The sequence below is a fragment of the Thamnophis sirtalis genome, unplaced genomic scaffold (assembly GCF_051295495.1).
Source record: "Thamnophis sirtalis isolate CommonGarterSnake01/CBP01778 unplaced genomic scaffold, rThaSir2_p1.2 scaffold_14, whole genome shotgun sequence".
In the NCBI taxonomy this organism is placed as follows: Eukaryota; Metazoa; Chordata; class Lepidosauria; order Squamata; family Natricidae; genus Thamnophis; species Thamnophis sirtalis.
The window spans coordinates 6,422,976-6,443,961 of record NW_028261394.1 but is presented as its reverse complement, the minus strand read 5'-3'; the positions used below and the strand labels follow the sequence as shown (position 1 = coordinate 6,443,961).

General features: G+C 47.9%; 1 protein-coding gene across 1 annotated transcript in view; it reads left to right on the top strand.

Annotated features, from left to right (window-relative positions):
- Positions 1 to 20,986, top strand: part of TRRAP (transformation/transcription domain associated protein) — a 141,252-nt gene that overhangs the window by 65,601 nt on the left and 54,665 nt on the right. The window contains 12 exon segments of the mRNA XM_087729239.1: positions 419 to 583; positions 2,158 to 2,339; positions 3,487 to 3,685; positions 4,776 to 4,904; positions 6,857 to 7,123; positions 8,746 to 8,952; positions 10,938 to 11,096; positions 13,271 to 13,405; positions 14,274 to 14,384; positions 15,936 to 16,082; positions 17,608 to 17,821; positions 20,507 to 20,632. Coding sequence (XP_087585365.1) covers positions 419 to 583; positions 2,158 to 2,339; positions 3,487 to 3,685; positions 4,776 to 4,904; positions 6,857 to 7,123; positions 8,746 to 8,952; positions 10,938 to 11,096; positions 13,271 to 13,405; positions 14,274 to 14,384; positions 15,936 to 16,082; positions 17,608 to 17,821; positions 20,507 to 20,632 — 2,041 coding nt within the window.

The following is a 20,986-nucleotide window of genomic DNA, read 5'->3' as shown; positions in this document are numbered from 1 at the left end:
TCTCCCTGGAGCGGGGAGGGAATGGGGATTTTGCAGTATCCTTCCCCTGGAGCGGGGAGGGAATGGGGATTTTGCAGTATCCTTCCCCTGGAGTGAGGAGAGAATTAAGATTTTGCAGTATCCTTCTCCCTGGAGCGGGGAGGGAATGGGGATTTTGCAGTATCCTTCCCCTGGAGCGGGGAGGGAATGGAGATTTTACAGTATCCTTCCCCTGGAGCGGGGAGGGAATGGAGATTTTGCAGTATCCTTCCCCTGCCACGCCCACCAAGCGATGCCCACAGAACCAGTAGTAACAACAAATTGAATTTCATCACTGTCTTGGGCCTTTTTCGTAAACGTTTCGTGGCTATCCTCACCCAACAATTTTTCTTTTTCTTTCTCCACTTTCAAAAAACTCCAATGACTCCTGAAACTCCAGAGTTTTTTAAAACACAAAGACGCCAAGCCTTTGCGGGACGTCCTGGCGGCAAACCCCAACCGTTTTATCACCTTACTCTTACCTGGCGGGACCCAGACGGCTGTTCGGCCTGGTTCCCCCAGCACCAGCACCATGCGGCTCGATCTCCAGTTTCAAGCCATTAAGGTACCGTAATTTCTGTTTTAACACGGGGTGCTAAATAAAAGGTACTCAGCTGGGTTTAAGAGAGCCCTGGTGGCACAGTGGTTGGACGGCAGTATTGCAATTCACTGCCCACTGGCAGCAGTTTGATCCTGACCGGCTGCAGGTTGATTCAGCCTTCCAAGGTTGGTAAAATTAGGACCCAGATTGTTGGGTGCAAATGGGCTGACTCTGTAAACTGGTTAGAGAGGGCTGGAAAGCACTGTGAAGTGGTATATAAGTCAGCTATTGCTGGTAAGGTAGGTAGGTAGGTAGGTAGGTAGGTAGGTAGGTAGGTAGGTAGGTAGGTAGGTAGGTAGGAAGGAAGGAAGGAAGGAAGGAAGGAAGGAAGGAAGCCGTGGTGGCACAGTGGGTATTGCAGGCTCATTGTTCCAACTGCCAGCAGTTCGATCCTGACCAGCTGCAGGTTGACTCAGCCTTCCATCCTTCCGAGGTGGGTAAAATGAGGACCCAGATTGTTGGGGGCAAAAGGCTGACTCTGTAAACCGCTTAGAGAGGGCTGTAAAAGCACTGTGAAGCGGTATATAAGTCTGCTATTCCTTGTGAAGGTAGGTAGGTAGGTAGGTAGGTAAAAAAGATGGATGGATGGATGGATGGATGGATGGAAGGATGGAAGGAAGGAAGGAAGGAAGGAAGGAAGGAAGGAAGGAAGGAAGCAAGCCGTGGTGGCACAGTGGTTAGAATGCAGTATTGCAGGCTCATTGTGCCAACTGCCAGCAGTTCGATCCTGACCGGCTCCAGGTTGACTCAGCCTTCCATCCTACTGAGGTGGATCAAATGAAGACCCAGATTGTTGGGGGAAGAGGCTGACTCTCTAAACATCTCAGAGAGGACTGTAAAGCACTGGGAAGTGGTATATAAGTCTGCTATAGCTTGTAAAGGTAGGTAGGTAGGTAGGGAGGGAGGGAGGGAGGAAGGAAGGAAGGAAGGAAGGAAGGAAGGAAGGAAGGAAGGAAGGAAGGAAGGAAAGGAAGGAAAGAAGGAAGGAAGCCAGCCATGGTGGCACAGTGTTAGAATGCAGAACTTCAAGCTGACTTTCCACTGCCAGCAGTTCGATCCTGAGAGGCTCCAGGTCGACTCAGCCTTCCATCCTTCCGAGGTGGGTAAAATGAGGACGCAGATTATTGGGGGCAAATAGGCTGACTCTGTAAACCGCTTAGAGAGGGCTGTAAAAACCCTGTGAAGCGGTATATAAGTCTATTGCTACGGCCTCAGCCTTCCATCCTTCCGAGGTCAGTTGGGGGCAAGATGCTGACTTTGCCAACCGCTTTGAGAACATTAAACGGACATCAACTGATCACCCGCCGAAAGGCAATTTACCTTGGGTTTCTTCTTCTTCTTCTTCTTCTTCTTCTTCTTCTTCTTCTTCTTTCTTCTTCTTCTTCTTCTTCTTCTTCTTCTTCTTCTTCTTCTTCTCCTCCTCCTCCTCCTCCTCCTCCTCCTCCTCCTCCTCCTCCTCCTCCTCCTCCTCCTCCTCCTCCTTCTCCTTCTCCTTCTCCTTCTGCTTCTTCTTCTTCTTCTTCTTCTTCTTCCAACAGATCATCAGCATCATCGTCAAGAACGATGAATGCTGGCTGGCCAACCAGCATTCCTTGGTGAGCCAACTGAGGCGCGTGTGGGTCAGCGAGACTTTCCAAGAGAGGCACCGGAAGGAGAACATGGCGGCCACCAATTGGAAGGAGCCGAAACTCCTGGCCTACTGCTTACTGAATTATTGCAAGTGCGTCTTTTGGAGAGGGGGGTCATTCAAACGGAGCACACACACACACAGCCTTTCTGGTTATGGATGGACCTCATCCGGTGGGCCGGTCCCTCCCTCTCGCAGGGAACTCCAAGGGGGAATGGGATGAAGCTCCGGAGGGAAGAGGGGGTCTCAGCCCCGTTGGTCTTAGGAGGAGGGGGGGGTAGGTAGGGAGAAATAAATGAAATAGACGATTTCTTACAGGCTTGTCTGTAAAATTTAGTGTTTGTAAAATTGAGGTGCCTTCCCTTCCCTTTCCCCAACTTTTCTTTCCCTTTGCTTTCTTCTCTCCTTCCTCTTTTCTTTCTTTCCTTCCCTCCCATCTCCTTTTCTCCTCTTCCTTTCTTTTCCTTTCCTTTCTTCTCTCCTTCCTCTTTTCCTTCTTTCCTTCCCTCCCGTCTCCCTTTCTCCTCTCCCTTTCTTTTCCTTTCCTCCCCCCCTTCCCTTCTAATTTTTCTTTTCCTTCCTTCCATCCCTCCCTTTCTAATTTTTCCCTCCTTCCCTCCAATTTTTCCTCCCTCCCTCCCATCTTCTACTTTATCCTTTCCTTCCTTCCCTCACTCCCTTTCTAATTTTTTCCTCCTTTCCTTCCTTCCCTCCCTCCATTCTTCTAATTTTTCCTTTCCTTCCTTCCATCCCTTCCTCTCTTTCTAATTTTTCCTTCCCTCCCCTTTCCTCCCTCCAATTTTCTTTCCTCCCTCCCTCCCTTCCTCCTTCCTTTCCATCTTCTACTTTATCCTGTCTTTCCTTTCCTCCCTCCCTTCCCTCCCCCTCCTCTTTCTGTCCTTCCCCCGTCTCTTCCCCCTCTTTCTGTCCTTCCTTCTTTCCTTCCCTCCCTCTTCCTCTTCCTCATCTCCTCCCTCCCTTCCTCCTCCTCTTCCCCCTCCTTTTCCTCCCTCTTTCTCTCCCTCCTCCTCCTCTCCTTCCTTCCTTCTTTCCTTCCTTCCTTCCTTCCTTCCTTCCTTCCTTCCTTCCTTCCTTCCTTCCTTCCTTCCTTCCTTCCTCCCTCCCTTCCTCCCTTCCTCCCTCCCTCTCCCGTCCTCCTTTCCCCTCAGGAACAAGGCAGGCCCTTTTCCCTCACAAGGGGACTCTCTTCACCCCTGGTTTTCCCTCCTCAACCCCCCAGGAGGAACTACAACGACATCGAGCTGCTCTTCCAGCTGCTCCGGGCCTTCACCGGCCGCTTCCTCTGCAACCTGACCTTCCTGAAGGAGTACATGGAGGAAGACATCCCCAAAAGTTACACCATCGCCCAGAAGAGGGCGCTGTTCTTCCGCTTTGTCGACTTCAGCGATCTCGGTTTCGGCGACGAGCTAAAAGCCAAGGTGAGAAAACGCCAACTCGGCCCTTCCTCCTTCTCCAGCCACAAGGAGCTCCTGCCTTTAAGGGTTTACCCAGGCAGCCCTCGACTTACAACAGTTCATTTAATGACCGTTCAAAGTTACAATGGCACTTTCGACAAAAATGACTTACGACCGTTTTCCCCTCTACCTCCTGATCAAAATTCATACACTTTTGGCAACTGGCTCGTACTTATGACGGTTGCAGCATCCCGGGGGTCACGTGTTTCCCCCTTTTTCACCAGCAAAGCCAACGGGGAAGGCAAGAGCACCCTGTTACTAGCGTAACCTCGCCCGTGATTCACTTAACAACGGTGGCAAGAAAGCCCTGAAACAAGGGGGAAGAACTCACTTCATAATATCTCACTCAGTAACAAAAATAGGAGGCTCAATTATGATTGTAAGTTGAGGACTTTGAGGGACGCGGTGGCTCAGGGGCTAAGACGCTGAGCTTGTCGGTCAGAAAGGTCGGCAGTTCGGCGGTTCGAATCCCTAGCGCCGCCTAATGGAGGGAGCTCCCGTGACTTGTCCCAGCTTCTGCCAAGCTAGCAGTTCAAAAGCACGTAAAAATGCAAGTAGAATAAATAGGAGCCATCTTTGGTGGGAAGGGAAGAGCATTCTGTGCGCCTTCGGAGTTTAATCATGCCGGTCACATGACCACGGAGACGTCTTTGGACAGCGCTGGCTCTTCGGCTTTGAAACGGAGATGAGCACCGCCCTCTAGAGTCGGGAACGACTAGCACATATGTGCGAGGGGAACCTTTACCTTTAAGTTGAGGACTATCTGTCATTAGCTGGTCCACTTCTGGAAGAATTTTGTACCCATGGAACCGAAATAAGGATAAAAGTCAGGAATTGATCCGACTCCTTTCCAAATATGCCTCTTTGGGGATATGGGTGCCTGAAGCTTTTCTGCGAAAGAGATTGAATGTCAAGAGGGATCTTCACGTCCTTTGGAGATCTACTTAGGCTTCTCTCTTCCTAATATTGTAGCTCGTTGACTCCCTTCTGGGTTACACCTGGGCAGGTTTAAAAAAACCCTTCTTTCCTTTTCCTTTCCCCTGGGCGCATGTAGGTTCTGCAGTACATCCTGAATCCTGCTTTCCTGCACAGCTTTGAAAAGGGGGAAGGGGAGCAGCTTCTGGGGCCCCCCAATCCCGAAGGAGACAACCCTGAGAGCATCACCAGTGTGTTCATAACAAAGGTAGTTTTGTCTGTCTGTCTGTCTTGTCTGTCTGTCTGTCTGTCTGTCTGTCTGTCTGTCTCTATCTATCTATCTATCTATCTATCTATCTATCTATCTATCTATCTATCAGCTATCTATCAGCTATCTATCTATCTATCTATCTATCTATCTATCTATCTATCTATCTATCTATCTATCTATCTATCTATCTATCTATCTATCTATCTATCTATCTATCTATCTATCATCTATACCATCCATCCATCCATCCATATCTATGTATCTATGTATCTATGTATCTATCATCTGTCTGTCTGTCTGTCTGTCTGTCTGTCTGTCTGTCTCTATCTCTATCTATCTATCTATCTATCTATCTATCTATCTATCTATCTATCTATCTATCTATCTATCTATCTATCTACCTTCTATTTATATTTATCTGTCTTGTCTGTCTCTCTATCATCCATCCATCTCTCTCTGTATCTATCCATCCATCCATCCATCCATCCATCCATCCATCCATCCATCCATCCATCCATCCATCCATCCATCCATCCATCCATGTCTCTATCTATCTATCTATCTATCTATCTATCTATCTATCTATCTATCTATCTATCTATCTATCTATCTATCTATCTATCTATCTATCTAGTTATCTATCTATGTATTTCTGTCTATCTATCTATCTATCTATCTATCTATCAGCTATCTATCAGCTATCTATCTATCTATCTATCTATCTATCTATCTATCTATCTATCTATCTATCTATCTATCTATCTATCATCTATACCATCCATCCATCCATCCATATCTATGTATCTATGTATCTATGTATCTATCATCTGTCTGTCTGTCTGTCTGTCTGTCTGTCTGTCTGTCTGTCTCTGTCTCTATCTATCTATCTATCTATCTATCTATCTATCTATCTATCTATCTATCTATCTATCTATCTATCTACCTTCTATTTATATTTATCTGTCTTGTCTGTCTCTCTATCATCCATCCATCTCTCTCTGTATCTATCCATCCATCCATCCATCCATCCATCCATCCATCCATCCATCCATCCATCCATCCATCCATCCATCCATGTCTCTATCTATCTATCTATCTATCTATCTATCTATCTATCTATCTATCTATCTATCTATCTATCTATCTATCTATCTATCTATCTATCTATCTATCTATCTATCTATCTAGTTATCTATCTATGTATTTCTGTCTATCTATCTATATCTATCTATCTATCTATCTATCTATCTATCTATCTATCTATCTATCTATCTATCTATCTATGTTTATATCTATCTTTCTATCTTCTATTTATATCTATCTGTCTTGGCTGTCTCTCTATCATCCATCCATCCATCTCTCTCTCTCTGTATCTATCCATCCATTCATCCATGTCTGTCTGTCTGTCTATATCTATCTATCTATCTATCTATCTATCTATCTATCTATCTATCTATCTATCTATCTATCTATCTATCTATCCTATTTATATCTATATGTCTTATCTGCCTCTCTCTCTATTATCCATCCATCCATCTCTCTCTGTATCCATCCATCGATCCATCGATCCATCCATCTATCTCCATCCATCTATTGTCTGTCTGTCTTTCTCCATCTATCTATAATCTCTGTCTGTCTGTTTGCCTGTTTGTCCGTCCATCCATCTATCTCTAATCTCCATCTCTCTGTCTTTCTTTCGATGTCTGTCTCTCTGCCCATGGGGAACCCAGGTTCACTTAACAACCAGATTCACTAACCCATCAACGGCAGTGATTCACTTAACAACCGCGGCCAAAAAAGGCCGCAACATGGGGGGGGGGAGGCAAAACCTGCTTAACCAACATCTCCCATAACCACAGACATATTGGTGCTCAGCGGTGGTCGTACATTCGAGGACTGCCCATAGGCGCTTCTGGACCTTTCTCTTCCCCTCCCTTTGGGCGATTCAGGTTCTGGATCCAGAAAAGCAAGCCGACATGCTGGATTCGCTCCGGATTTACCTCCTGCAGTTCGCCACTTTGCTGGTCGAACACGCCCCGCACCACATTCACGACAACAACAAGAACCGCAACAGCAAACTGCGCCGCCTGATGACCTTCGCTTGGCCATGCTTGCTCTCCAAAGCCTGCGTGGACCCAGCCTGCAAGTACAGCGGGCACCTGCTCCTGGCTCACATCATTGCCAAATTCGCCATCCACAAAAAGATCGTCCTGCAGGTACGTGCGGGGCAGTGGTGGGTTTCAAATTTTTTTCGAACCTACTCTGTGGGTGTGGTCTCCTTTGTGGGAGTGGCTTGCTGGCCATGTGACCTGGTGGGAGTGGCTTGCCGGCCATGTGTTTTCTTTCTTTCTTTCTTTCTTTCTTTCTTTCTCTCTTTCCTTCCTTTTGTCTCTCTGTCCCTTTTTCCTTTTTTTCTTTCATCTCTCACTTTTTCTTTCTTTTTTCTTTTTTTATTTCTTCCTTTCTTTCTGTGTGTGTGTGTGTGTGTGTGTGTGTGTGTGTGTTGGGTTTCAAAAATTTTTGGAACCTCTTCTGTAGGTGTGGCCTGCTTTCTGGTGGAACCTCTTCTAACCGGTTCGGTAGATTTGACGAACCGGTTCTACCGAACTGGTGCGAACTGGTAGGAACCCACCTCTGGTGCGGGGTGAATAAAGGGGGGGGCACTCTTTGGAAGCAGCCTTCCGCCATCGTGGTAGTTCTGGGTTTACCCAGTCCTGCTTTTTTTCTGTTCTCCTGTCCACAAAGGATGAAGGGTCTGAATTAGGTAGGCATGATGATAGCAACAGCGCTTAGACTTATATACCGCTTTACAGCCCTCTCTAAGCGGTTTACAGAGTCAGCCTCTTGCCCCCCAACAATCTGGGTCCTCATTTTACCCACCTCGGAAGGATGGAAGGCAGAGTCAACCTTGAGCTGGTCAGGATCGAACTCCTGGCAGCGGGCAGAGTCAACCGGCAATATTCTAATCATTGTGCCACCATTGCAAGGAAGGAAGGGAAAGAAAAGGAAATAAGGAAGGAATAAAGAAAGGAAGGAAGGGAAATAGCAATTGCATTTAGACTTATATACCGCTTCATAGTGTTTTACAACCCTCTCTAAGCGGTTTACAGAGTCAGCCTATTTGCCCCCCAACAATCTGGGTCCTCATTTTACCCACCTCGGAAGGATGGAAGGATGAGTCCAACCTTGAGCTTGGTGAGATTCAAACTGCCAAATTGCAGGCAGCCGGCAGTCAGCAGAAGTAGCCTGCAGTACTGCACTCTGACCACTGTGCCATCATGCCTGTTCTATGATGATGTTATCCATGCAGTCGTGTCTAACTCTTAGTGATTTAATGGCCCAGGTCTCCTACCTTCTGCACATTGAAATCATGCCTACCTTAAAAAAATAACAGAGTTGGAAGGGACCTTGGAGGTCTTCTAGTCCAACCCCTTGCTCAGACAGGAGATCCTATACCATTCCGGTTGTCCAAACTCTACACTACTTCAGACAAATGGTTATCCAACATTATCTTAAAGACTTCCAGTGTTGGAGCATTCACAACTTCCGGGGGCAAGTTGTTCCACTGATTAATGTTTCTAACTGTCAGGAAATTTCTCCTCAGTTCTAAGTTGCTTCTCTCCTTGATTAGTTTCCACCCATTGCTTCTTGTTCTACCCTCAGGTGCCTTGGAGAATAGCTTGACTCCCTCTTCTTTGTTGCAGCCCCTGAGATCTTGGAAGACTGCTATCATGTCTCCCCTAGTCCTTCTTTCTCTTAAACTAGATATACCCAGTTCCTGCAACCGTTCCTCATATGCTTTAGTCTCCAGTCCCCTCATCCTCTTCCTTCCGTTCAGGTGTTCCACAGTCTCTTGAAGGCTCATGCAATGGAGGCTCGGATCATTGTCAGACAAGCCATGGCTATCTTGACCCCTGCGGTACCTGCTCGAATGGAGGATGGCCACCAGATGTTGACCCACTGGACCAGGAAGATCATCGTGGAAGAAGGCCACACAGTGCCTCAACTGGTCCACATCTTGCACCTGATAGTTCAGCACTTTAAGGTAGGGACGCAGCCTGTACAAAGCAGGGGGCCGCTGTGCTACTCTTAGCTGCCTCTTAACTACTCTTAGCTGCCTCTTAACTACTCTTAGCAGTTTCTGCAGTGACCGAAGTTACAATGGCACTGTCAGCATTCCAAATATCATGCAGAATTAAATCAGAGTCCAAGGCGGAGCTATCCTTAAAGTTCCAATTTAATAAGACAGACACGTTGGCAACGGCTGTGGAATCCCAAATCTGAAAAACTTCCTGGGATTCCACCCAGTTGAAAGTTCATGATCTTGCCCCCACACCCATAAATCCATCACATGGTCCAATTTTCTTCTTCCACGCTGGCATCTCCACCCAGCTGCTTCCGGTCAGGTGCAGAGGTGCGGAGACAAAAGATGACCTTGGGCTTCTAGAAAAGAATGAGAACAACACATTCCACCATTCTACTCCTTTCTATTCCCCCCTTCCCAACTACTACACTAATGAAACAGCATAATGAAATAAGAGAGAGTGTGGCAGGCCAAAGATCCTAAAAGGGATATAACTGCAGGCCTGACAGGCACAGGGATGGATATAGCCGTGACCCGACAAATGCACGCATGACAAATGCGCGCCGACAAAACTGCAGCAAGAAAACCGCGACGTCAAAACCGCGCCCACAACAGCGCGCCGACGAAAGCGCAATTAGGGTTAAGGTAAGGGTTAGGGTTAGGATTAAGTTCAGGGTTAGGTTTAGGCTTAGGGTTAGGGTTAGAGTTATTACGTTGTTTTCGCGTTGTTTGTTGATGGCGCGCTTTCAGCGGCACGCTGTTGTGGGCATGCTGTTGTTGGCGCGCTGTTGTGTGTGCAATTTCAATGTCGTGGTTTTCTCGCCGCGGTTTTGTCGGCGCGCATTTGTCGGTGAACCGGATATAGCAAAGGACTGGCCCGTGGTGCCTCTGGCAGCCAAAACAAGGTACGGGGAGGAGCACGTGGGCCCCCCACCCTTTATTCTGCCTGGACAGCCTCCTGCAGCACTCAGCCAGCCGAAATGGGCCCCCCATACCCTGTTTTGGCCGGCAGAGAGCTGCAAGGAGGCACCCGTCCCATCTCCTCCCGACCCTTGGCTGGCCTACGGAGGAGAACTACGATGCTGATCCAGCCCTCGAAGAGATCCAGTTTGACACCTCTCGAGTATAGTACCCTGTTTCCCCGAAAACAAGACCTCCCTGGATAATAAGCCCCATTGGGCTTTTGTGCGCATGCGCTGAAATAAGCCCTTCCCAAAAATATTGCAACACAGCAACAGCCATGAGGTGATCACGCTCACCGCCTCCTGCACCTCAAAAATAATAAGACCTCCGAAAATAAGGCCAAGCACTTATTTCGGGGGTCAAAAGAAGGACCCTGTCTTATTTTCAGGGAAACAAACAAACAAACATACATACATACATACATATATACATACATGATAGGCAAGTTTGCAAGTTTAATAACATTTATATGCCGCCCAATCCCGTAGGACTCCGGGCGGCTTACAGTACAGAATAAATCAAAAATAAAATACAGGGGAAAAAAAGGATAGATTTAAAAGCAGCACACCATACACTCCATTCTAAATGGGGCTGGACCGTATTTTGGGGTCAACAGCCCCAGGCCTGCCAGAACAGCCAGGTTTTAGTGGCTTTCCGGAAGGCCGAGAGAGTGGGAAGGGTCCGGATCTCTGCGGGGAGATCGTTCCACAGGACCGATGCAGCTACAGAGAAAGACCTCCCCCGAGTAGTCGCCAACCGGCATTGCCCGGCCGACGGTACCCGAAGGAGGCCCAGCCTGTGAGATCTTATGGGTCGTTGGGAGGTATGTGGCAGGAGGCGGTCCCGCAGCTATCCAGGAAGGCAGGCAAGCAGACAGACACAGTATAGATTTAAAAAAAGAATATTTCGCTAGGGCCTTTCTCAGCCGAAAGGGCCAGGTTTGGAGCAATTTCCCCGAGCTCTTCTATGACACCCCTTTGTAGGTGTACTACCCGGTGAGACACCACTTAGTGCAGCACATGGTCAGCGCCATGCAGAGGTTGGGCTTCACTCCCAGCGTGACCATCGAGCAGAGGAAGCTGGCGGTGGATCTGGCAGAAGTGATCATCAAGTGGGAATTGCAACGGATCAAAGATCAGCAGGTAAACCCATCGGGGGAAGCTGCCTGCGGGAATTGGGGGAAGGAACGAATGTGTTGCGCCTTGTCGGCCACTGGCATCTCCAGCAACCGAAGAAGAGGAAGAGGAGGGGTCAGGGTCAGCATCAAGGCAACCTGAGAGCTCTTAGAGAGGGAAGAGGGAATGGAGCTGGCAGAGAGAGAGAGGGAGGGAGGGAGGGAGGGAGGAGGAGGAGGAGGGAGGGAGGAGCCTGGGCCGTCCGTCAGCCCTCAGATGGAGAGTCAACAGCCCCCAGGTCTGGAGGTGGCTGATGAGGAAGGGGAGGAACAGCTAGGTCCACTGCCTGATGCACAGATGCACAGAAGGCAGAGGAGAGGAGAGCAGTAGAAATCTATGGGCCGGTCCTTGGGACGGAAGAGCCACCGCTGCTAGCGAAGCCCCCACCCGCTATCTCTGGGGATAAAAGGCAGGGGGCGGAGATGAATAGGTGTGCAGAAGACAGAGGGGAGAGGAGAGCAGTGGAAATTTATGGGCCGGTCCTCAGGACGGAAGAGCCACCGCTGCTAGCAAAGCCCCACCCTAGCTCTGGGGATAAAAGGCATGGGGAGGAGATGAATAGGTGTGCAGAAGACAGAGGGGAGAGGAGAGCTGTGGAAATCTATGGGCCGGTTGTTGGGACAGAAGAGCCACCGCTGCTAGCGAAGCCCCACCCTAGCTCTGGGGATAAAAGGCAGGGGGCGGAGATGAATAGGTGTGCAGAAGACAGAGGGGAGAGGAGAGTACTGGAAATCTATGGGCCAGTCCTTGGGACGGAATAGCCACTGCTGCTAGCGAAGCCCCCACCCCCTATCTCTGGAGAGAAAAGGCAGAGGGCGGAGATGAATAGGTGTGCAGAAGACAGAGGGGAGAGGAGAGCAGTGGAAATCTATGGGCCGGTCCTCAGGACGGAAGAGCCACCGCTGCTAGCGAAGCCCCACCCTATCTCTGGGGATCAAAGGCAGAGGGCGGAGATGAATAGATGTGGCAGAGGAGAGGAGAGCAGTGGAAATCTATGGGCCGGTCCTCAGGACGGAAGAGCCACCGCTGCTAGCGAAGCCCCACCCTAGCTCTGGGGATCAAAGGCAGAGGGCGGAGATGAATAGATGTGGCAGAGGAGAGGAGAGCAGTGGAAATCTATGGGCCGGTCCTTGGGACGGAAGAGCCACTGCTGCTAGCGAAGCCCCACCCTATCTCTGGGGATAAAAGGCAGAGGGCGGAGATGAATAGATGTGGCAGAGGAGAGGAGAGCAGTGGTAATCTATGGGCCGGTCCTTGGGACGGAAGAGCCACCTCTGCTAGCAAAGCCCCACCCTAGCTCTGGGGATAAAAGGCAGAGGGCAGAGGTGAATAGGTGTACAGAAGACAGAGGGGAGAGGAGAGCTGTGGAAATCTATGGGCCGGTCCTCAGGACGGAAGAGCCACCGCTGCTAGCGAAGCCCCACCCTATCTCTGGGGATCAAAGGCAGAGGGTGGAGATGAATAGATGTGGCAGAGGAGAGGAGAGCAGTGGAAATCTATGGGCCGGTCCTTGGGACGGAAGAGCCACCGCTGCTAGCGAAGCCCCACCCTATCTCTGGGGATCAAAGGCAGAGGGCGGAGATGAATAGATGTGGCAGAGGAGAGGAGAGCAGTGGAAATCTATGGGCCGGTCCTTGGGACGGAAGAGCCACCGCTGCTAGCGAAGCCCCACCCTATCTCTGGGGATCAAAGGCAGAGGGCGGAGATGAATAGATGTGGCAGAGGAGAGGAGAGCAGTGGAAATCTATGGGCCGGTCCTCAGGACGGAAGAGCCACCGCTGCTAGCGAAGCCCCACCCTATCTCTGGGGATCAAAGGCAGAGGGCGGAGATGAATAGATGTGGCAGAGGAGAGGAGAGCAGTGGAAATCTATGGGCCGGTCCTTGGGACGGAAGAGCCACCGCTGCTAGCGAAGCCCCACCCTAGCTCTGGGGATAAAAGGCAGGGGGCGGAGATGAATAGGTGTGGCAGACAACTATTCATCTCCCCACCGGACGGATTTGTTAAACTTTGGTGAGAGAGAAACTTGGAATCACTTAAGAGGGTTTTCCGTGTTTGGGGAGGTGGGTCAGAACAGAATGGGGGCGATTTCCGATTCCTGAGCCTCTGCTTTCTCCCTTTCTTTCCCCCCTCCCCCCAAAGCCGGATTCAGACATGGACCCGGGGGCCAGTGGCGAGGGCGGGAGTACTGCCTCGTCGGCGGTGAAAAGAGGACTCTCGGTGGATTCCGGTCAGGAAGTGAAGCGGTTCCGAACGGCGACCGGGGCAATGAGTGCAGTAAGGATTTTGGGGTTGGGGGCTTCCCGTCCCTCGTTTGTTTTTATTCCCTGGGGGCTTGTGCTGCTTTTCCTTCCGAAGGAGCCCAGAGAACTTTCATTTCCTGTACTTCTTTTTAATCCCACTTTTATTTGTATTTTTATGAATGATTCAGTTTGACAAACGTAGCTAATGCTCTTTCCTCCTGCTATTTTCTCCGCAGAGACAGCCCGGTCAGGTGGGTTGGGCAGAGAGAGAGAGAGAGAGTCACTGGCCCCAAATCACCCAGCCGATTCTCAGGCTAAGGCGGGACTAGAACTCACCGTCTCCTGGTGATTGGCCCAAACCTATCCAGTTGGCTTTTATGCCTAGGGCAGGATTAGAACTCACTGTCTCTTGGTGATTGGCCCAAACTCATCCAGTTGGCTTTTATGCCTAGGGCAGGACTAGAACTCACCGTCTCCTGGTGATTGGCCCAAACCCATCCAGTTGGCTTTCATGCCTAGAGCAGGACTAGAACTCACCGTTTCCTGGTGATTGGCCCAAAGTCACTCAGCCGGCTTTCATGCCTAGGGCAGGACTAGAACTCACGGTCTCCTAGCGATTGGCCCAAACTCATCCAGTTGGCTTTCATGCCTAAAACAGAACTAGAACTCACCGTCTCCCAGTTTCTAGCCAAGTCCCTTCACCAGTATACCAAACTGTTGATTAAAGAACATTAAAAAGGGGGGGGGAATAATTGGCCATAAAACTCAGAAATCCTCAAAATAAGGACCCAGGAAGTGCAGAAAAACTGAAGGACCAAGTGCGCCTGGTGACATAAGTAGAGCACCTTGAATTGGGTGTCTGTTCTGTTGTAACATCTGGCTAACCTTTCCCATGTCCTCAGGTGTTCGGCCGGAGTCAGTCCCTATCTGGTGCAGATGCTCTCTTCTCCAAATCCATCGATAAGCAACATACCGACACGGTGATCAATTTCCTGATTAGAATTGCTTGCCAGGTACGATGCTCTTCTGAAGTAAACACAGTCTGGCTTGATTAGTATCAGAGTGTTGTGGCCCGTGTTCTGACCCCCCTCGTCCCACACCAAAGCACGCCGAGACAAAGATACTTCAAGGATTTATTATCACACAGACAGGACCTTGGCAGCAATCCAGCCTTCCAAGCTCGCCACGAGAGTTCTCCAACTTTAGTGAATACGTTGACTTCTGCAATAGGGCCGTGTGCACAATCATTCCTTTTATAGTTTTCAGAGGAGCCTAATTACCACCAGCTGAGTGCAATTATCTCCTGTAACTGCGTAACTGTTCCTTATGCCTATTAGCTCTTCGGTGCCGGGCGTCCAGGAACAACTCCCTTGGATCCTCCCCACTGGTCCAAGGCTCAGGCGCCTCCTGATGGCCAACCAGCCTCTCTGCACCCTGCTCGGAGTCGGAACCCTGTCCAGGGTCCTCTACATCCTCCAGAGTCGACTCATAGGGCCCCTCGCTGTCGGAGTCTGGTGGCAGCTCCAACGGCTCCTGCTGGGCCACAACAGGCCCGCTAGCAGCCAGTGGAGCTGGCAGCAGATTCGGACAGGGAGGTGGTGGGGGATGAAGATGGGCCAGTCCTGGAGTCTGGGGAAGGCTCGGAGGAGGGCTCTGTGTTGGAGGCAGAGAGGGGGCCAGGGCTGTATGCCAGTTATCAGTTGAGTCAGACATCAGTGAAACATCTGTCAATTAAATAAAAGTGGTTTATCGAGGGCTTATTTTGAGGGGAGGGCTTATTTTAGCGCATGCGCTCAAAAGCCCCGATTGGGCTTATTATCTGGAGCGGTCTTATTTTCAGGGAAACAGGGTAATATTTACTCTTCATATTAATAATGTTTTCATTATTTGATTAATTATTCTCTTATCCTTTTAATTTCTATCTTTTGCTTCTGTTATCTAACTATTGATAGAGACGCATCGTCATCTTCCAGTTTCTAATCTGTTTAATACCTGAATGTTGTTATACGGAGAGATACATACAGTGGTGGGTTCCCGATACTGTTGCAGCCGGTACGCTGTGCATGGGGCCGTGCGTCCTAGTCGGGAACGTGTGCTGCGCACGCCTGCGCACACCACCGCCCTGCGACACCCAGCTGCTCAGTGGAGGTTGCGCAGGTGCCGCACACTGTTACATTATAAACAGCTATGGAACGCGGGCGGGCGGGCGGGCCAAACGAGCCATCGTACCAGTACGGCGGCGGCTGTTCCCGGTTACTACCGATACGACTGTACCGAGCCGTACCGGCCAGAACCCATCACTGGATACGTAGGTGATATTTTCCCCATTTCTCAGTTCGACCTCTATCCCAGTCCTCATGCGCACAACCCCTGACTTAGAAGGTATATTCTACATCTATCCCTCCGCCATTATCCTTAATCAGTCATCTTCGGGTCTGTTTGGGGAAGCGAAATGCCATTCCCCGCGTACGCGGGAGGGACGGTGGCCTTAAAATATTAATGAGCTCTAAAAGATGATGATGACAAATATTTGCCACCGGGTAATTATTCTGCTTAATTGCTAGGTAAATGACAACTCAAACACCGCCGGCTCTCCAGGAGAAGTGCTCTCTCGGCGCTGCGTTAACCTTCTGAAGACAGCTTTACGGCCGGACATGTGGCCAAAATCGGAGTTGAAACTGCAGTGGTTTGATAAGCTTCTAATGACCGTGGTAAGTTGCGAGCGGTGGCTTTTGAAAGACCTCATCAGCGTAATTAAGTGCTTCATAAAGCACCTTGGTGTTTGTTATTATGGGCTGTCCTGCGGTGCCCATTCCTTTTTTGTTTTTTTGTTTTAAATGACGGAGGAAACGGAATCGGTTGCGAAGGGCTGTTCTGTGGATGGGAGTGAAATGTCATGTTGGCTTCTTTAATGGCCAATTTAATTTGGTGTCATGACTTGGAAAATGTTCAGCGTAAATGGGATTGATTTATCGTCTCAAATAATTAACGCTCGTCGTCCCCCCCCCCCATTCTGGACTCGGGGATGAAAAGTCGATGGCTTGCGAATGGGGAAGGGACGGCGAGGCAGGAATGCTGGGCCTGGAGATGGGATGTGGATGAAATGTTAGCTGCTTGTCTTTTTTCCTCCCGTAAGGCAAGGCTGCTCTTTTTAAAACTTTTGAGTTTCCAGATAATTATTTCCGAGATGAGCATTTAGGTGTCTGATCGGAGCTTCGTTCTTTCAATAGTTTAAACCTAGTGAGCCAGCTGCCAAAAAAGCCAACACAGTTCTAGGCTGTATAAACAGAGGGATAGAATCAAGATCACGTGAAGGGTTAATGCCACTTTATAATGCCTTGGTAAGGCCACACTTGGAATACAGCATTCAGTTTTGGTCAGCACGATAGGAATAGCAATAGCAGTTAGACTTATATACCACTTCATAGGGCTTTCAGCCCTCTCGAAGCAGTTTACAGAGTCATATTGCCCCCAACAACAATCCGGGTCCTCATTTTACCCACCTCGGAAGGATGGAAGGCTGAGTCAACCTCAACCCTGAACCGGTGAGATTTGAACAGCCGAACTGCCGAACTAGCAATCAGCTGAAGTAGCCTGCAGTACTGCACTCTAACCACTGCGCCACCTCGGCTCTTTTCTACGATGTAGAAAAGATGTGGAGACTCTAGAAAGAGGGCAGAGAAGAGCAACAAAGAGGATTAGGGGACTGGAAGCTAAAACATATCAAGAACGATTGCAGGAACTGGGTAGGTCTAGTTTGATGAAAAGAAGGACTAGGGGAGACATGATAGCAGTCTTCCAATATCTCAGGGGTTGCCCCAAAGAAGAGGGAGTCAAACTATTCTCCAAGGCACCTGAGGATAGAACAAGAAGCAGTGGGTGGAAACTAATCAAGGAGAGAAGCAACTTAGAACTGAGGAGAAATTTCCTGATAGTGAGAACAATTAACCAGTGAAACAGCTTGCCTCCAGAAATTGTAAATGCTCCAACACTGGGAGTTTTTAAGAAGAGACTGGATAACCATTTGTGTGAAGCAGGGGGTTGGACTAGAAGACCTCCAAAGTCCCTTCCAGGGGTTGCCACAAAAAAGAGGGGGTCAAGCTATTCTCCAAGGCACCTGAGGGCAGGACAAGAAGCAATGGGTGGAAACCGGAAGCCTCCATAGATGTCCATGCAGGTGAATTTTGGGATTGTGCCTTCAACTTTTCTTCTTCTGTGTCCCACGTTTTGTTCCAGGAGCAGCCCAACCAAGCCAACTTCGCCAACATCTGCACCGGGTTGGAAGTCCTCAGTTTCCTGCTCACCGTCCTCCAGTCTTCGGTGATCCTGAGCAGCTTCAAACCACTTCAGCGAGGGATCGCCTCCTGCATGACGTGCGGGAACACGAAGGTCCTGCGAGCCGTCCACACGCTTCTTTCTCGCCTAATGAGCAACTTCCCCACCGAACCAAGTACGTAATGGATGCAGGGAATGGAGGCGGCCTTTCAGGGGCCTCCTTGAAAATCAGTGTGGATTAAAAAAAATGATGATTTTAAAAAAACAATAAATAAAAAATGGATTTTTTTATTTAAATCAGATTTTTTTTATTTAGATCAGATTTTTTATTTCAATTGTTTTTTACTTTAAATTGGTTTTTTTATTTAAATCAGATTTTTTTTATTTAAATCAGATTTTTTTATTTAAATCAGATTTTTTTTATTTGAATCATTTTTTTATTTAAATCATTTTTTTATTTAAATTGTTTTTTTATTTAAATCATTTTTTTATTTAAATCATTTTTTTATTTAAATCAGATTTTTTATTTAAATCAGATTTTTTATTTAAATCAGTTATTATTTAAATCTGTTTTTATTTAAATTTGTTTTTTATTTAAATCATTTTTTTATTTAAATCGGATTTTTTATTTAAATTGGTTTTTTTAATTTAAATCGGATTTTTTATTTAAATCAGATTTTAAAAATTTAAATTGGATTTTTTAAATTTAAACTGGATTTTTAAAATTTAAACTGGATTTTTAAAATTTAATTTGGATTTTCTAAATTTAAATCAGATTTTTAAAATTTAAATTGGGTTTTTTAAAATTTAAATTGGAAAATTATATATTTTATATTTTTATTAAATTCATTTTAATAAAATGCTTTGGGAGTAAACATCTATCTAAAAATAGTTTTCTATTTAAGAGACATTAATAACTTAGGGATGTGGTGGCTCAGTGGCTAAGACGCTGAGCTTGTTAATCAGAAAGGTCAGCGGTTCGGCACCGCGTAATGGAGTGAGCTCCCGTGACTTGTCCCAGCTTCTGCTAACCTAGCAGTTCGAAAGCAGGTAAAAAATGCAAGTAGGAAAATTTGAACCACCTTTGGTGGGAAAGTAACAGTGTTCCACGCGCCTTTGGCGTTGAGTCATGCCAGCCACATGACCACAAAGATGTCTTGGGACAGCGCTAGCTCTTCAGCTTTGAAACGGAGATGAGCACCGCCCCCTAGAGTCAGGAACGACTAGCACATATGTGCAAGGGGAACCTTTACCTTTATCCTTAATAGTTTATTCAGCATGAAATGGAGCTTTGTTGTGTAGCACAAGGCTCCATATTCTGCAATATTGGGACTGTCAGTATGTCAACAGCAGATCAGTGGAGGAGCCGCTGTGGGACAGAGACGACAGTGGCTCTTTAAAAATTAGGATTTAAATTGAGTTGATTTCAATCCAGGCTTTTTCCTAGTGATTTAAATCATGGTTTAAATCATGATTTCTATTGGCTTGATTTAAATCAAATCCACCCAGTTGAAAACGGGCGACCAAGAACCCAGGGCACAGCATTTCTCTTATTTCGCCTTTCTCCATTGTGCTTTTTCTCTCTTTCTTTCGTTTTTTCGAAAGTTGCACTTGCATTCCCCCAATTGAAATAATAACAATAAAAAAAAATGCGGAACTAGGAAACCACTAGAAATACATCATTATCCGGTGGCATAAAAACTTAATAACCTGTGGCAGTTATTACTTTGGCTCAAGAAATGCATGTCATAAATTTAATGTCTTCTTTTTTTTTTGCAATTACCAGGGTTTTTTTTCCCCCCTCCAGCTTTGGAAGTGCTGTTTTGTTCAAGTGTTGAACACGGTTGTATTAATAAGACAAGGAAGGGAAATTAGGTGTAAAGAGAGACTTTTGATAAGACAGAGGGGCTGCCCTTGAGGAGTATTCGGCGACTTCAGCTAGTGCAGAATGCAGCCGCGCGAGCGATTGTGGGTGCACCTCGTTTCACCCACGTAACACCTATCCTCCGCGAGCTGCACTGGCTACCTGTCGATCTCCGGATACGCTTCAAGGTGCTACTCGCCACCTATAAAGCCCTCCATGGTAGTGGGTCTGGGTACTTGAGAGACCGCCTACTGCCGATCACCTCCACACGACCCATCAGATCTCATCGTTTAGGCCTCCTCCGAGTTCCATCCGCTGGCCAATGCCGACTGGCCACCACACGGAGGAGAGCCTTCTCGGTGGTAGCCCCGACCCAATGGAACGATCTCCCCATGGAGATTCGTACCCTCACCACCCTCCAGACCTTCCGCACAGCCCTTAGAATCTGGCTATCCCATCAGGCCTGGGGCAAAAGATTGTAACCCGCCCGAATGGTATGAATGTTGCGCTTTAATCATGTATTGTCCTATATGTAAAAGTTTGTCTTTCCCCCCCTTGGATTGTGAGCCGCCCTGAGTCCCCCCAGGGAAAAGGGCGGCATACAAATAAACAAATACCAAATACCAAATACCAGAGAGAAGGGCATTCTTTGGCCAATTCTTGCCTGGGGAGAGGCCTCATCCATCTGCTAAATCAAGGGTTCCCCAACCTTTCGGCCACTAAATTCATCATTTTAAATCCCGCGGACCGCTAATATGATCCGCCTAATGACCGACTGGGTGGGCGTGACCAGGTGGGCATGTGACTAGGTGGGCGTGGCCAACTCATTGTCACTCACGTTGAGGGGCGCCTCGCCGGCCTCTCCTCGCCCCTCCCCTCCCAGCCACTCCTCGGCTGCCCGCCCGGGCTCCTTAGGATTCACTCAACGACCGTGTTGCTGACTTAACAACTGCAGTGATTCACTCTCCCACGTTCTTCTCTACTCCTCTTGTGTAGGTACTTCAAGCGTGGCCTCCAAATACGAGGAGTTGGAATGTCTCTACGCGGCTGTTGGGAAGGTCATTTACGAAGGCCTCACCAACTATGAGAAAGCTGCCAGCGCGAACCCTTCTCAGCTTTTTGGTAAGCATTGATTGATGGCATCGTTATGATTCAGCACGTAATCCAGGAACAAAAAAAAATAAAAATGGTCTGGTTTCATTTATATTAATATTTTGAGAACTGCCAAGGAGATTGCTGATAGAAAAGCAGAGTTGGAAGGGACCTTACAACTAACAACTCATCTATTGCTATTTTCCTGATTTAACTGTTTATGGATGGTTTCTTTCTTTCTTTCTTTCTTTCTTTCCTTCTTTCTTTCTTCCTTCCTTCCTTCCTTCCTTCCTTCCTTCCTTCCTTCCTTCCTTCCTTCCTTCCTTCCTTTCTTCCTTCCTTTCTTTGAAAAGAATGTTTTCTAACCTGGAAGCGACCTTTCTT